Below are 18,425 nucleotides of genomic sequence, written 5' to 3'. Positions count from 1 at the left end.
GTATGCGGCATTACACGTTCCTGCAGTAATGCAACGTATTCTTCACTTATGATGTTCATAAAAATGGCAAATTTTGTATCCTAGTAGTTAATGTGTTATATATGTTTAATTTAAGACCACATCTTCAGTTTTCTAGTAAATATTAATGTATAATAAAAGTTTTGCATAAAGTGAAGAGGGATTAGATCACTAGTCAGCTTTCTTTTTTACTGTCTGTGCCACCATTAGGGAGATTCATCCTGTCTATTTGTCCTGATTACCATTATCATTGAAAGTGAAGGTAAAAAAAATCTAACATTTTGGGTTGTCCCAAGAAAAGTAATTGAGGGCAAATCTTCCAATGCGGACACTATTTGTGGTGATCAGGGGGTCCCCAAGGGATTCCCGTAATTTGCAGGGATTTCCTCTAACTTCCTGTTCTGCTATGGGGCAAGTAGTGGAGAGAAATCTCCAAAATGGGACACAGATTGCGAAAAATAATCTGATAGGGGTTATAATCCTCACTTAATCCAAAATGAAAAAAAAAAAGTTCTATATTAAGGAAATGGAACATTTAAATTTGCATATTTCAGTAGTTTTGCCACTATGTTCCGTCAACCTATTTTGGCTTTCTCCAAATAATGTTTATAGCATGCTGAGTCTGGTTATCCAGGGTATGAGAAGACTGTGAATCTGATGCTTTAAGTTAATTCTTTTATTATGGGTCTCACCAGTAAAATAACTTACCAGTATATAAAAAATGGAACTCTCTGCATGTTCCAGCATCACAGCAACATAACAACTGAAGACTCTAATATTGCCTGAAATGTTAAGTAATGGCACATTATAGTGTAGAACACCCTTGTGAAATGCAGCAAAAAAATCCCCCATTAACTGTTGGGCGTTATAGTTCTTATATATTATGCCTAGGTTATACAGTATGTTAGGTCAATTTTATATACTTTGCTTCAATAGAATAATTCATAGCTAAATAATTCTTTATAGATTTAAGAAACATTTGTTTAGCTCTCTTAACACTTGACTGTAACCATGGTGGGGGTCCCTTCCTCATTGTTTTTAGCACAACATTACTTTCCTGTGCTTCCTGCTGTTCTTTTCATCTTTCTGTCTTCATATTTCTCACAGCTTGTTTTTTTATTCTTTCTTGTCATTATTGAAAGTTCATAAAGCAATGATGCATAGACAGAAAATGATAAACACTTTTTAATTGGTTCCCATGACAATATGGGACATCATAAAATATTAAAGATATTTAATAAAATATTTAGGGGCTTGCTTTTTTGAATTGTAAAGATCATAGTGTCATTATGACTACTTACTGAGTTACAAATGCATTTTTGAATGAAAAAACAGGCTGCCGGAGATAAAACATGACAACAATTTCAAAATTGTTGTTAAAACTGGAAAAGAGTTTATAGCGATGTAGATTTTACCATGAACTGCAAAACGCCAATCAAAATACAAGCATTGCCATTGTGCAGCTGCAATAACAAGTACACAGAGGTTCATTTACTATAGCGTCGCAGCGAATTAGCACTAATTAGCCCTAATCACACTAATTAGCTCTAAAATGGTATTCACTATAGCACTGGTAGAAAAGAATACACCCAAAATCGAATTTACCAAATAGCGCCCAAACCCTTACTCTGCTAAAACCTGGAGTAGTGCGCCATCATCAGGCGCCATGCCCCTGATGATGCACTTTGAAGTGACGAAACATTGGGCAGAGCCTGGCTTAATGTGGAACCTGGACAGACTACACTACAGCGACTATCACTGAAGCGCTGGACGCTTCAGTTGTTTTGCCTATTTTAATCAACTTAAATGTGAGTAGAATTGTTTTTTCTTAATAAAATGGGCATCGTTTTTTAAGATATCTGCGCAATGAGCGTTGTTATTTTTCTATATCCACATGACTGCTGAACTGCATGGGAATCTTAATACTTGCTCATGATTGGAGAGATTTCTGGTTCCAGTGTACTGCTTGTGAGGAGTAGTGGAGCAAAGTGGCTTTTCTATTTTGTGCATTATCGTTGCACTGATGGTAAGGGTCTGTCTTGTTGGGTGATGGTGATGGGACCCCTACTATCCTTATCTCTACTGAATGAGGTGGAGGGAGATCTGTTGTGGATTCACTGAACTTTCAGTACCTGTTTTGGACTTTTACACATGAATGCGTTACTTTAAATGCGTTTATATTTTTTGTTTTGTGTGCCACATTTTCTTTGTTTAAAACCTGGAGTAGTGCACATGGAAATAATGTTTAGAGCATGATATAATTGCCTAAATGGTACTGAAATATGCGGTATCTTATTTATTTATAATCTGCTTTTAAACTGTGTGAAAAAGTGATTTCTACACGGAAATATCTTTAAAAGTCTGAGAAGAGATAAATTCCCCGTTTTTGTACAAATAGGCGCCAACACAACTGAGCATGCTTAGACCTTCAAATAGCTCTCATTTTAGCTCCAATTTCTTTTTTTACAGAGCGCTATAGTAAATATGAAAATGAGTGCTCTGTTAAAGAGCATTTTTTGGGAGAGCTATTATAGTCCAATGCAAGTTTTAGCCATTGATTCTAATGGTACAATTGTAACTTCCCCAAATAAATCCTTTTAATGTTGAAATGAAATTTATCTGAAATAAATTTTCCTTTGCAACATTGTTGCTTCTATTTCTACTATTTTGTTTTTAAGAATCCTAAAATGTGGAAAGTTTTGATGTTTTGGTAAAATATATTTTTCTCTGTCACTTTCACTTGTTACTCTCCATCTCACAACAATCTTTACACAAACTCACACAAGTTTCTTTACAAACCACAAACAATACCATTGCTGATGCAAATTTTAAATTAGTCACAATTTTGTTGTGCTTTTTATTATTTCCAAATAATCATAATTTGAGCACAAATAATGTGATATGTGTACCAACATCAGTGATATCACTATTCTACACTCACCCACAAAGAACCACCAAATATCAAATAATAATCGAGAAGAATAACTCTTGAGTAATGTAATTCAATCACCTGCATGTCCAAAGAAATGCAGTATGTATGTGTATTTATGTGTAGGAGGTTCTGACATGTGGCAGCTCCGTGGATTAGAGGTTACAACTTCTGCTTAGCATCCCTGTGCATCTGGGTTCAAATTTCAAACAAGCTGCTTCATCTCCCAAGTCCTAAAACTATGTTTGTAGTCAGAGTCTTCATTTAGAAATGCAATACCCTAACTACCAAGGCCTGAGGTGTGCCTTGACCTAGCTGGTCAGTATGCCTAAAAAAAGAGGACAAATAGACACAAAAGAAGATGTGATAAAAGCTAGATGAAAGGTAGGTAACAAACCGTCTAATAGGGTAGCACATGCCCAGGTGGCTTCAGTATACGGATCCAGTATGTATCAGCTATAACAGGATAAACACCAATGTCCCATGAATTGATGATACAAAAGGACCTCCCTGCTTGGAACCTGCAACTGCACAGAACCCAGATAAATATCCTGTAAATGATTTGGATTAAGCCAGATTTCTGAGAAAACCCAGACATGGGAATGACCCGAGGATCCCTTGAAAAATAGAAGAGAGAAGATTGAACGCTTCGAATTGACACCAGTTAAGTAGCTCTGTGAGATTCCCACGAACCCCTGGCCTGTCTATGCTTGGTATGGGGAAGTTTGAGAGGGTGAGCTGTGAAAATGGATGACCTGACAGGGATATGAAGTGCTGGATACCTGATGGATGTGTTGGCGGATAGGGCCAATACGCTGTGGCAATATGCACCATTAAACATGGAGAAACCAGACACCCAGAAACTGGCCCCACACTTAGGGGCGTAACTAGAAATGACAGGGCCCCATAGCAAAATGTTGTATGGGGCCCACCCTGCAAAAAGCCCCCCCCCCACAAAGAAGTGAACTAATGCCACTGAACAACAGATTACCACACCCATGTGGCACAATACCCAGACAACAGCTTATATTAATTTCGAACAACAAAGTATGCAGTATACTGTATGCAGCCTCTGAAGGACTCACGCCTGCCTGCAACCTCCTACCAGGTTGGGAACAGGTTCTGGCTGTCATCTCGCAACCACCGACTTCATGTTCCCTCACTGAAGTTTGCACCTCAGTTTATTGGGCCTTTCTGTATTCTTTGCAGGATTAACCCAGTGGCTTAAGGATTAGACCTTCCTTCTAATATGCGTATTTCAAATGTATTTCATGTCTCCTTATTAAAACCTTTGGTCTGCAACCCCTTTATCACCTCTGTGCCACGTTCTCACCCTGTACAGGTTGATAACCATGGGGAGTATGAAGTACAGTCCATTGTTTACTCCTGTAAGTCCCGTAGGTGCATACAGTACCTGATGCATTGTAAAGGGTTACGGTCTAGAGGAACGCTCTTGGGTCTCATCCTCGGATGTACATGCCCCTGTCCTCCCCCATGATTTCCATAGACGTTTTCCCCTCAAACCTGGTGGTCCTCTGAGGGGGAGGGGTCGTTTAGGAGGTGGTACTGTCAGGGCTGTTCTCAGCCCTTCCCTCTCTGAGCTGGCCGCTCAGCTTTTGGCTAATTGCCAGCTCCCATCTCTCTCCACAGTTACTCAGATGTTGAGCATATCCTGCTTGTTAGTCTTGCCTACTTAAGCCATCCAGTCCAGAGGAGCTTTGCCTTCGCCTTGGTCAACATCACAAGAAACTATCACCTGCATTCCTGTTTAAAAACTGGCTTTGCTGACATCCCTTCTGGCTCCACATCCTGCTTGCTGTTCCTCTACATTTGATCCCTGACTTCTGGCTTGGCTGACTATCCGTTCCGGTTACTGAACTTTGGCTATGTTTTGACTACCTTTATTCTTTTTACTTTTTTTATTAAACAAGTGTGATTTAACTGTACTTCTGTCTTGGTCTGATTTCATGGTTTCTGACACTGACCGAGCGAGCTTTGATCACCTCCATCCTGTCTTGGAACCGTAACAGGTCGTGGAGAGCATATTTAGCCTACATAAATCTGCGTTAAAGAATAATATCCAGATCATGTTCCATGCCGGTGGATGGGAGTAGCTGGGACAGAATTAGAAACAATCTTAAGCGTACCGCCTTCCCAGCTGTGGCCGAGAAAGGAAAACCCCTGTGACAAATCACTGCTGTGTGCTTAAGTATGGACCAACTCCTTGATGACAGATTGCTACCATGCTCCGAACCCCCACGTGAGCTTGAAGGGATGAACGTGAATTAGTTGCTTCCGAAAGGTGCGGCATGCCCAACCCAAGGAAACAGAAACTTAAGAAGTGACAACAGACAATCAGACATGAGAACAACACCTCTCTGTGCCTTCCTGAATATGAGGACGCAAGCAGTAATGACAAGACCACAGCTCATGAATGAACCTGATGACGCCCCCCCCCCCAGTGTATGTAGTAAGTGAGCCCAAGTAACCTGCAGCGCAGAAACAGGTAATTAAAACTAAACACTCAGGGCTAGTGTGCCCACAGACCGTGGTGGGTAGTTGTGCAGGTTTAATGAAATGAAACATGCATTGTATGACGTGTTATACGGGAGAGAAGATTGTGGTCAACAATCATTTAAAAACGAAACCTCAGCCCGTATGAATCTGTAGACATGACAGTTCGTTAGATGTGAGAACTAACTAACTAAACCCCGGTGTACAAAGAACCCTGAACGAAAAGGTACAATGAGACGTGGAACAAAATGAAGATGAAATGGCTATTGGTGTATGCCGTAACTGTATGGCACTGACATGCTACGACAGAACATGTTACAACATAACCGATATGATAGAAACACGTTGTGATAGAAAACCATATGACAGAAAATGCTATGAAGAACACACTGTGACAGAACTGCTGTGACAGAACCACTGTGACAGGACCGCTGTGACAGAACCACTGTGACAGAACACGCTGGACAAGAACCGCTGTGACTGATCTGCGATGACAGAACCCGCTGTGACAGAACATGCTCTGACTGAACACACTCTGACTGGACCCGCTCTGACGGAACCTGCTATGACCGAACCCGATATGACAGAACCCGCTAAGGCAGAACCCTCTGTGGCTGGAACATGCTTCGACTGAACATGCTGTGACTGATCACGCTATGACTGAACATGCTATCTCTGAACATGCTATGTCTGAACATGCTATCACAGAACATGGTATGACCAAAACTGATGTGACCAAAACTGCTACGACAGCAACAGGCCACAGCAGCCGCTATGACTGGAACATGCTATGACTGGAATACGCTATAACAGTCCCCCTCTCTCAGAACATGCTATGACAGGATCGCTTTGACTGAACACGTTGTGACCAACATGCTATGACTGAACACGCTGAGACAGACCATGCTAGGACAGCAGCTGCTATGACTGAACACGCTATGACTGGAATGCTATGATTGAACACGCTGAGACAGACCACGCTAGGACAACACCTGCTCTGACTGGAATGCTATGACTAAATGCCTTATGACAGCACCCACTTGGTCTGTAACATGCTATGACAGCCTTGCTATGACAGAACACGCTTTTACAGGAATGTTATTCCTGAACACGTTATGGCAGCACCTGCTGTGACTGAACCCACTATGACTGAACCCACTATGACTGAACCCACTATGACTGAACATGCTATAACCGCACCTGTGACAGCACCCACTATGACTGAACATGCTATGAATGGAACACTGTGACTGAACACATTATGACAGTACCCGTTATGACTGAACACGCTGTGACTGAAACGTAGTGGCTGAACACGTTATGACAGGACCCGCTATGACTGAACACGCTATTACTGATCAAGCTATGGCCACACTCGTTATGACAGCACCAGCTATGACAGAACACATCTTTACTCGAGTTAATATCTAAAAACATTCTTGCCAAAACTACCCCTTTGGTCTGCTGGATATTTAAATAACCAAGCCTAAGTATGTTTCATTTTCCAAAAACGCTGTGTGCCACAAGTGACACCTCTCCAGTGATAACAGGGGAACTTTGGCTGCCGGTGTCGCTATCGCCTTGGCATGTCCATACACATATGACAAAAGATGACTCAGGCATCCTAATCTCTCATTGATGATCTCTAGCTTAAAACAGCGATCTGAAGTAAGTTGTTCCTTAACATGTTAATGCATGCATAAATGCATATACCAATCTTCGATCCTGCCCATTCTAAAATCCTTCTGATTTGATGATTATGGTAATTAGCACACTTCAGTAAAAAAAATATTGCAGGGAATCTCTGCACATGAGAGGTGTGTACAGAATGCAGATATGAAGCCCAATTTGAATTGGGACAGGTTGGCCTCTTCAATGCTCTGTAAGAAGGGGTGGAGAATGCTTAATGCAGCTTCAGCAAGTGGGGCTTGGAAGGCTCTGAAATGGCCCTCTACAGCTATGAACCTTGGGTTGCCCACGGCCATTACAGGGCAGTCAAATATAAAGATGTCAAACTTCCTGCTATCCATAAACTTGCAAAATCAGCTCACTGATCCCAGCAAGCTTACATTGATGGAAAGGGGAGGTGAAAAGTCTCAGCCCTTGAGACCGGTCACCTATTCTTCCTAATTGACACTTGAGAAGTGGGAGCCCCCCCATGATGCCCGGCGTGAGGACCGGGAGAAGCAGGCGGTGGCCCCCCTTGATGGCACTCTATGACTGGAACAGAAGTAGGTGGGCGGGCGCCCTCCTCATGATGCCCAGCATGAACACCGGGAGGGGAACCGCTATGAGACTTTGCAGTCGACCAGCCGCTCTGCAACGAAAACTGGAAGTGATGCGACCACCCTGTGAATTCGGAAATTACGTGCATCGGCTGGACCCTGAATGCGAGCCCAAACAGGATCAGGCAGAGGAGGAGGGATATGTACCCCTCAGGCTCCTCCCACAAATGCAGCCTTCTTACCTAAATGTAGTATTTATGTGTAGGAGGGTTCCCCCACCATTGTAAATCTCACCAGATACACTCCCTCATCCTTGTCTTTATGGACCTTGCTTTGTGCACTGAGGGTCAGTCCCCAAACTGTTCCCACAAATTGGGAGCATAAAATGGTCCAAAATGTCTTGGTATACTGATGCCTTAAGAGTTCCCTTCACTGGGACTAAGAGGCCAAGCCCAACTCCTGAAAAACAACCCCACATTATAATCCCCCCTCCACCAAATGATTTGGACCAGTGCACAAAGCAAGGTCCATAAAGACATAGATGAGTGAGTTTGGGGTGGAGGAACTTGACTGGCCTGCACAGAGTCCTGACCTCAACACAACAGAACACCTTGGGGAGGAATTAGAGCGGCGACTGTAAGCCAGACCTTCTCGTCCATTATCACTGCCTGACCTCACAAATGCACTTATGGAAGAATGGTCAAACATTCCCATAGACACACTCTTAAACCTTGTGGACAGCATTCCCAGAAGAGTTGAAGCTGCAAAGGGTGGGCCAAATTAACTTTGAACCCTACGGACTAAGACTGGGATGCCATGTGCATATAAGGGCAGGTGTCCCAATACTTCGGACAATACAATGTATATTGCTTGTGAAACTGAGCATGGCTATGGTCTTAGGACTGGTTCACACCACAGAGATGCAGACATGTGTGAGGCTGCCAGCTGGCTAAAAGGGTAGTAATTCCATCTAGCAGCACTGGGGTTACTGGTTCAATTCCCCAACATGCTAATGCCTGTGATGAAGTTTATATGTTCTCCCTGTGTGGCTTTCTCACCACAATCCCAAGACATGCTGGCAATTCGTCTCCTGTCGAAATAGATTCTAATGTAAGAAAGTTAGTTTTGGACTTTAGATTGGAAGCTCATTGCAGCCAGAGACTAATGTTAGTGTTTGTAAGCACTAATCATGCCCAGGGACTTGGACATTTAAAATTGTAGGGTTTACACTGCACAGGTACATATGCTTAGAAAACTGTTGCTTTGTTTATGTGCATGCAAATGGACTTCGATCTTTGGCCTGTAGTTGGAGATTTGATGCACATAGCCAAGGGCTAACATAGTTGCAAATAATATTATGTGTTCCTGCTCATCAGGTGCAATCACTTTAGACATACATGAAGAGACAGATTGAAAGATACTGGTGGGCATGTACTTCTATTGGGGGTGTGTCAGTGTGCTAACAATACAACCTATTTTATATAAAGAGCTGCAGTATGGGGGGTTTGTTTGGCCTGAGAAGGCCAGGTTTTTTGCTGTGATTTGTGAGGCAGAAGGAATGATATTGTGCATATTGACAAATGCCCAACTAAGGCCGCGTACACACGGGCGGACTGTCTGCCCAACTTAGTCCGCCGAAACACATTTCAGCGGACAGTCCACTCGTGTGTGTGCTTCAGCGGACTTTTTCAGCGGACAGTCTGGAACGGAAGGCGACGGCGGCGACGGCGGCGACAGAAGACCGGGCCACCGCCTGTAAAAGAGCTATAAGAAGGCGCGGTGGCCCGGCAGAAGAACCGAAGAGGGGGACAAGACCCCCGAAGTCGGGAGAAGAGGCCCACGGCGATGAAGAAAGCCGGACTCCTCCGCTAGCAAAAGAGCTACAAGAAGATAGCGGAGGAGTCCGGCGAGAAGACCCCCGAAGACGGAAGACCCCCGGAGCTGTGCAATAAAATATTTTATCTCATGTGTTGTGTTTTTTTTGGTACTTTTATTTTACAGGTGAATGGGTAGGGGTACATTGTACCCCATACTCATTCACATAGGGTGGGGGGGCGGTATCCGGGGGCCCCCTTATTAAAGGGGGCTCCCGGATTCCGATAAGCCCCCCCGCCCGCAGACCCCGACAACCAACGGCCAGGGTTGTCGGGAAGAGGCCCTTGTCCTCATCAACATGGGGACAAGGTGCTTTGGGGTGGGGGGGCCGCGCGGCCCCCCCTTCCCCAAGGCACCCCCCATGTTGAGGGCACGCGGCCTGGTACGGCTCAGGAGAGGGGGGCGCTCGCTCGCCCCCCTTTCCTGGCCGGCCGGGTAGCGTGCTCGGACAAGGGTCTGTTGTGGACTTGGGGGGACCCCCACGCCGTTTTTTTTCGGCGTTGGGTTCCCCTTTAAGTCCATTCCAGGCAGCAGGGTCAGCGACGTCTGCTTCGCGGCACCCGCCTACCTGGAGACGCGCTCGAAATGAGCGGACTTTCCTCCGCGTGTGTGGGCGAGTCCGTTCATTTCAAAAGTAGGGCGGATTGTATGGCGGACTTAGTCCGCCGTATTAGTCCGCTCAAAAAGTGCCGTGTGTGGGCAAGTCCGTTCATTCGAAAGTATGACAGACTGTCTGTCGGATTGTCTGACGGACTTAGTTGGCCAGACAGTCCGCCATGTGTGTACACGGCCTAAGGCTGTTTGTTTGCTGAAATTCTTGTGCATTTTTTCAGTCAAAAGTGGGTTTATGTGGCCATGCCGTCAATGTTGTGTGTATTGTTCCTATCTGACCATGCAAACATGGTTTGGGACCATGTGCTGACCTTCTAATCTTTGATCTCATTGCTTAATCATGTACACAGAAATGAAACTTCCAGTAGAACATATGTATGTGTGTGGATTGTGGGCTGGTGGTGGGTGTTATATTTTGAATATGTGCATTTTTTAATATTATGTTGGAATGCTTTGTAAGAATAATGACTGCTAAGTATGTTTCTATAATCTTGCAGATAATAATTATGTGGGCTGGTGGGTGAGTTGTAGTATGAAATGTTACCCGTTATACACTGAAATTAGAAATTAAAGCTGTGTCCACTCTAAGGTTTAGACAAATTTTAGATTGTAAGCTCTTATGAGCAAGGCCCTTAAAACCCAACTGATAACTGTTTTGCTAAATGTAACACCATATTTCCTGTAGAACTTTTTTTTTTAAGCTAGTAAATGAATGTACATAATTTTGTTTCTGCTGGCAAAATAAAAGTACATTATTGAGCTTGTTTGTTGTGTTTTTTCTTTCTTCTTCTTTTCAATTAGTTTTGGGGGTGTTGGTTTTGGGGAAGTGCAATATATTTCTCTTATATCTTATAATTTCTATATTTATTTGTGCACCAAAAAAACGAATCTCTTCAGCACACCTGCAAGTAAATAATAAAAGTGGCATCTTTATATATAACAGCTTTGGAGAATTGCAGGTAATGAATTCAGCTGGTGGATAGCCAGTGTTGTATGTGTCAGCCCTGGTTTACATTGGTGCAATTTGACATGTCAAATCAGCGGCAATTGTACCGTTCTAATTGGTTGCAGCGCCGCAGTTTCCAAAAGTAGTTTCTGTACTACTTTTTGGTGACTTCGGGGTGCGATTTTTATTTACCTCATTGCAGAAACCTGCACAGAAGCCTCTGAAATTCCCCCCTCTGTCGGGACTGACATGCGGGAATGAAACTGTGTGAGTTCAGCTGAACTCGCACGATTTCCTCCCACTGTCGATGTGAACCAGGGCTCAAACTAGGCCTTTGTCTTTGTAATTCACCTGCTGCTATCCTAGGGACACCCTAGGATAGCAGCCTAGGATAGCACCCTAGGATAGCTCCTTTGAGTTTACCTTCAAATATCATTATATGTAGAAATACAGATTTGCATATCTGCAAATAAACGAAAAGAAAAAAATGATAATCGTGGTTGCGATCAAATATTCGCAGCTGCGAATAAAAGAGCGTGGTTTCACCTTCTGACCCAGAAATGAGTCATTGTAATCAACCGGATATTCCTGTGATGGTCAGGATCTCCATCTAGATCATGGGTCTTCAAACTATGGCCCTCCAGTTGTTCAGGAACTACAATTCCCATCATGCCTAGTCCTGTCTGTGAATGTCAGACTTTTATGCCTTATGGGATGTGTAGTTTTGCAACAGCTGGAGGGCCGTAGTTTGAGGATCCCTGATCTAGATGGACATGGCGAGGTTCCTCTTTAGCAAAGAGTAGGTGCTGCTCATTTGCCGCGTAAGTGTAGGATATGTACTTGTGCTTACTCAGTGTGGGGGTGGATGTGGTAGTTAGATTTTGGGTGGGTGGGGTTCATTGACTTGTTTGGCATCACCACACATTTATATTATACGTGATCTTTAAATATTTTACTGTATTTTTAGATGACCCAGGAGCTCACTCATCAACAATGCAGAGCAAAAGTGGAACAAACAATCAAGTTACCAGTTCCTCCAGTAAAAACAAGAATGGCTCGATAAGAACTGAAAATCCTATTTCTGATGAAAAGAATTTAAAGTAAGTGAATGATGACTGTAGTCATTGGGTATTTTTTATAAAAGTATTCAACTCTAAAAGTATAACGGTCAGTAGGGATGGGCAGAACAGACCCCTGCTCGGTTCGCACCAGAACTTTCGAAACACCGCAAAAGTTCGGACCCAAATAACGAACCCTAATAGTCAATGGGACCCGAACGTCAAAAATCGAAAATTACCATTTTGAAGGCTTATATGCAAGTAATTGGGCATACAATGATTATAGTGGTCCGGGTCCTGCCCTGTGGGACATGTATCAATAAAATAAGCAGTAATTTTTTGATTTTTAAAGTGAAAGCATAAAACTGAAAAAAAACCTTTTAATATAGTGCCTGGGGGGTCCCCTTAGTCTACTTGTAAAGTTCCAGATATGTACCATGTCTAGAATCTGCTGCAGCAATAATTGCATTTATAAAGCCAAAAAAAATGACATCTTCCCTGCAAGCTGCCTTTATTTTTCTCAGCAACAGCTGGGGAGTCAGTGATGAGGCCACAATGTAGTGCACTGGGAACAAGATTAGAGATTTTTTGGATACATTCTGGTGTCACTTTGACTATAGAAAGAAGTAACAGGTACATAAAAATTGGTCTTTTGGTGTCGTGGCGCCTTCCCACTTTAACCCTATAGAGGTAATCTTGATGAAAGCAAGAATTGGCCTTGCTGTAAAAATTTCAATGATATGCACCTGTCAAACAGGTGCATAAAAATTGGTCTTTGGGTGTCGGTGGCGCCTTCCCACCATAACCCTAGAGCGGTACTCTTGATGAAAGCAAGAACTGGCCTTGCTGTAAAAAATTGCAATGATATGCACCTGTCAAACAGATGCAGAAAAATTGGTCTTTGGGCGTTAATTGTGCCCATGAAACCTATACCAAAAACATTCTTCCAGATGAAATGATTGAACACCCTCAAAGCTAGGCAGCCTCGAAGTCCTGCGGAGATTCCACATCCCAAAAAGACTTAATCGGTGACATCGGCATCAGGGGCTTCATAGCTGGTAATCCAGGACTGATTCAAACGATTCACGGAGTCTGTGGACAGATGCGTTCTATGATCAGTAACGAAGCCTCCTGTAGCACTGAATCCAGTTCCAAAAGCACACTGGATGCAGGGCAGCCCAACAACTCAATAGCATACTCGGCAAGTTCTGGCCAGTGGTATATCCTCATGATCCAGTAAGCCAGTGAATCAGCAGCTGGAAAGCTCTCCATCTCTGTTTTGCCCCCGAGGTAATCATGTACCATGTGATGCAGACGCTGCCGATGGGATGTAGAAGCTGACAGCCCTGGGTGGTGAGGACTAAAAAATTCCAAAATGTCTCACTTATGCGGATGCCTTCTCCAACGCTCCTTTCTTGACCAACACAAGACTCAAAACGACATTTTCCACCACACTGTAACCTACCAGAGTCAGGAAAACGTTCAATAAAATCCTCTTTAAAGCGGTTGTATACCCGCTGAAGTTTTTAAAATTTTCCCTGACCTGCAAAGGAAAAGGCATAATGAGCTAGTATGCATCGCATACTAGCTCATTATGAAATACTTACCTTTGAATGAGGCCCCGACATCTGGCCCGATCCACGCCGAGGGAGCTGACATGTTCCCTTGGCGTATCTTCCGGGTATCGCGGCTCTGGCGCTGTGAGTGGCTGGAGCCGCGATATCGTCACTCCCGCGTATGCGAGCAGGAGACTTCTTTCCCTCAGGGTCCGGCATCTGCTGGACTTTCAGCCAAGAGTCCCCTGTGCGCATGTGTCGCATTGCGAGGGGAATATCTCCTAAACCGTACAGGTTTAGGAGATATTTTTTTTACCTACAGGTAAGCCTTATTATAGGCTTTCCTGTAGGTTAAAGTGAAAAATTTTACTATACAACCACTTTAATGTGTCCTCAAGAGATTTTATCCTCTGCACTCTCTGTGGGGATGAGATGAGTTAAGAGACCTTCCCCTTATAATGGTGGTCAAGGAGGGTTGCCAACCAGTAATCATCCTCCTTTATGCCACGTATTCTTGGGTCCTTTTTCACGCTTTGAAGCATGAGATTGCCCATGCACCTCAAATTTGCAGAGTCTTGAGAAGCAGACTCCTTGGGGTCACTCAGGATGACAGCATCTGGCACTTCCTCCTCCCAGCCACATACTACTCCCAAGGGTCCTGGGGTTAGAAAGCCATTGCTTATAGATTGACACATGTCTTCCTCTTCTTCGAAGCCAATGAAAGTGCCAGAATCCTCTTCCTCACCCTCCTCCCCTCTTCCTCCTGTGTGTTCTGTGACAAAGGAATGATGGTGTCTGCATAAAGTGGGCTTTGAAAGGAAGTCCTCCTCTTCCTCTTACTGCTCTGCTTCCAGTGCCCTGTCCAGTGCCCTGTCCATAATGCCACTCAGATGCTGCTCCAGCAGAAATACAACAGAGTTTGTGTCACTGATGCATGCACTGCAGTGTTTTTGTCAGAACATTTCAATTTAGTTTTAGTCTTAGTATTAGGACTAAAATGGCATTTTAGTTTTAGTCCCATTGTAGTCTTCTGCAATTATTTCAGTTTTAATTGTATTTAGTCAACTAAAATCTCCAGTACATTTTAGTCATCTAAAATCTAATGGGTGTAATTAAATTGTAATGCATTAGTTAACATTTCTCTACAATTTCCAAACTCATTATATACTGCTGGAGTGAATATCATATATTATTTAAGGTATTGAGGTACGAACATACACTACAGACCAGTGTTAATTTTGAAGTCAATTTATTTTTAGTCTTAGCCTTTTGACTAAAATGCCATTTTAGTTTTAGTCGTATTTTAGTCATCTCAATTTTTTTAGTTTTAGTCGTATTTTAGTCGACTAAAATAGTATTCATTTAGTCAACTAAAATGTTTTAGTCGTTTTAGTCGACAAGATGAACACAGATGCACTGTCACAGCTCACCATCCTTGTGGCTTCCTCAAATGGTGACAACACAGTGCATACATCCTTGATGATCAGCCATTGGCGTGGGAAAAAAAGCAGAGGCGGCCTGAGCCTGTTGTCGTACCGTACTGGCACAGGTGCTAGTTGACAGTCATCTGCTGCATGTATAGCCACTGCAGTATTCCCAAAGTTGAGTTCCACCTGTCACAAATCAGGCGTTTTATGGGCAGATGGAATTCCAGCTGAATTTCAGCCAACCGAGCACTGGCTGTGTATGACTGAAATGGCTACAGACTTCTTCTTCTGGCCTGCTCTAGTACATATTGCAACCCTGGGTACGCACTTAGGAAATGCTGCACCACCAAAGTGAGGACATGTGTCAGGCATGTGCCAGGCTTTCCCTGTATAAGGGCGGACAGGAGGTTTGAGCCATTATCGGACACCACCATTCCTGGCTCCAGCTGGCATGGTGTGAACCACCTCTGGGTCTGTCTATGCAGAGCTGCAAGAATCTCTGCTCCGGTGTGCTTCCTGTCCCCTAAACACACCAGCTGAAGCACTGCATAGCACCCTTTAGCTTGACTCTGAGAATAGCCCTTTGAATGCTTAGAGGGTACCTGATGTTCATAGGACAATTCTGCAGAAGAGGGCATGGAGGTGGCGGAGGACAAGGGGGGTAGAGCTCACGGTCTGGTATCATCACCACCAGCTGTACGGAGATGTGGGGGCACAACAAGCTGCAGCACTGAGCTCTGTCCTGCATCCTTTTGAGTTGCAAGCAGAGTTACCCAGTGTGCTGTGAAGAAAATATCCCTGCCCATGCTTGCCTGACCACATGTAAGCAGTAAGGTGGATTTTACAGCTAATTGCCTTGTCCAACGATGCCAGAACATACCCTTCCACGTGATGGTAGAGAGATGGAATGGCCTTACATGAAAAGTAGTAGCGACTGGGAACCTGCCACTGTGGTACAGCACATTGTGCGAATTCACGGAAGGAGGCAGAATCCACCAGGCTGAAAGGCAGAAGTTGGAGAGCCAACAGCTTTGACATGCTTCATTCCAACTCTGGGCATGTGGGCGGCAGTGTTTTTCTTTTACCACAGCAGCAGATGGGACAGAGAAATTTGCCGTCTACAGCTGGTGGTGTGCTGCTGGCAGATGTGCTGCTAGGACCTGGGACCCCCTGTGCTATACCATCATCCCAGGCTGCTGAGAGGTAATGACTCGGTATCACAGGGGCAGACTGAAGTGGGTAAGCAGGAGGAGGAGAAACAGATTTGTACCCCTTTTGTGTGGCTTTTAGATGCTCTTGCCAACGGGCTGAGAGGTTGGAGTTGAAATGCTTTGTTAAGCATGTGGTACCGAAATGGTTGGTGTTTTTGCCACGTTTAATGTGCCTGAGACACAGTTTGCAGATAGCAACAGTGCGATCTGCTGCAGATGTGCTGAAAAAGGCACAGACAGCTGAGTTTTGGGGAGTGGGCCAGGAGCTGCAGAATGACATGAAATAGGGTGGCTGCTCTCTACTCTTTCTTGATGTCGGCATCCTTGGGTTTGTGCCGCCTCACCTTCAGTTTCCTCCTCTGTCACCCAAGTCGCATCAGTGACCTCATCATCATCTCCATCTCCTCCGTCTTCATCCTTACCACTCTTGGCAATACGCTGCGGCTTGGGGAACATGAATGCCAATTAGTTTACCAGTGTTCCTCCCTCTCTCTAGGCTCATGTTCCTGTCATCCTCAAACTCAGAACCAGCATCTGAATCCAGGGGCTATGGCTAGAATAGATGTGCACAAGGAGGCAGGTTTATCCACTCTGGCAACTGCATGGGATGGAAGGTTTAGTAAGCCAGTTCACCACCTCCTCTGCTTGCTGTAGCTGGATAGCATGGGCAAACTCACTAAACGGAGGAACTGATGCCCTGCCTGATGACTGACCACCACATCCACCTTCCCCTGCGGACACATTTGTTGCTGGCCCCCTTACAGTGCCAAGGTAACGTCTGCCTCTGCTTGTTGTCCTCCCGGACATTATTGGGAGGGAGGGGGGGGTACTTATAAGCAAAGGTGCACTTTAATTTGAGTACTCACACTACACAGACACACTCCATGGATACATTATAATATACTGTAATATAATGCGCCAAACATACAGTGACGCACAGAACTATATGGCGTTAATCGGGCAGTAACAGACACAAAACAATGTGGCGTTAAACTGGCAGTAACGCACACAGAACTATATGGTGTTAAACTGGCAGTAATGCACACAGAACTATATGGCGTTAAACTGGCAGTAACGCACACAGAACTATATGGTGTTAAACTGGCAGTAACGCTAGCACTGAACAGAGCCCTGTTCTATCTCTCTCCACACCAAAATGACACTGAAAATGTCTGCCATTGAAAGAATACTTTTATACGGTGGGATGTCGTTCCCTGATTAGAGGACCCACCCTGCCTCTCCCCCTCATCCAATCAGAGAATGCTTTGCATTCATTGAGAAAATGGTAAGCTATTTCTGAATAGTGCCCATGTCGAATGGGCAACCTCCTGTGTTCATGATGCACCAGGGGAGCTACACAGCACAGGATTCGTAAACTAATGAATATCAATGGAATAGCAGTGTCTACTTCAGTGATTTCCAGCTTCTAGAGGGATCCCACAGGTATGATATATCCATAGTTACATTAGTCCAAGCTGGACCAATGTAACTATATAAAAATATCCATACCTGGAGTTCTTTTTAATTCTCTATATAACAGAAGTGTCCTATGCCTATGGTGTAGGGAATCGCTGGCTGAAAAAGCTGATATCTGAATGATGCCTGTAGCTACAGGCATCATGCAGATATCCCTGCACAAAGTCAAGGACGTCATATGACGGCCGGTGGGCGGGAAGTGGTTTAAATGCTTTTTTTTTAAACACAAAGTTGTCCATTTATACCATATTTCTAACCCATAGCATGTACATACCAAAAATGACACCCCAAAATAGATTCTCCTACTCCTCCTTAGTACGGCGATACCACATGTGGGAGACTTCCACAGCCTGGCCACATACAGAGGCCGAGTAAAGCCAAGCATGGCCAAGTATGGCTGGGTATTGCAGAGTATGGCTGGGTATCACTGAGTATTGCAGAGTATGGCTGGGTATTGCAGTGTATGGCTGGGTATTGCAAGGTATCACCGAGTATGTCTGGGTATTACAGGGTATCACTGAGTATGGCTGGGTATTGCAGAGTATGGCTGGGTATTGCAGAGTATGGAAGGGTATTGC

At 44.2% G+C, this 18,425-nt stretch overlaps 1 protein-coding gene across 1 annotated transcript in view; it reads left to right on the top strand.

Moving 5' to 3' along the window:
• Positions 1-18,425, top strand: part of CNGB3 (cyclic nucleotide gated channel subunit beta 3) — a 534,104-nt gene that overhangs the window by 206,002 nt on the left and 309,677 nt on the right. Inside the window, exon 5 of the mRNA XM_077492986.1 lies at positions 12,087-12,219. Coding sequence (XP_077349112.1) covers positions 12,087-12,219 — 133 coding nt within the window. The remainder of the gene's footprint in view (positions 1-12,086; positions 12,220-18,425) is intronic.

Source organism: Lithobates pipiens, unplaced genomic scaffold (assembly GCF_037356315.1).
Source record: "Lithobates pipiens isolate NorthernLeopardFrog02 unplaced genomic scaffold, aLitPip1_a1.2 Scaffold_19, whole genome shotgun sequence".
NCBI classification, from domain to species: Eukaryota; Metazoa; Chordata; class Amphibia; order Anura; family Ranidae; genus Lithobates; species Lithobates pipiens.
This window is presented reverse-complemented; position numbering and strand designations above follow the sequence as displayed.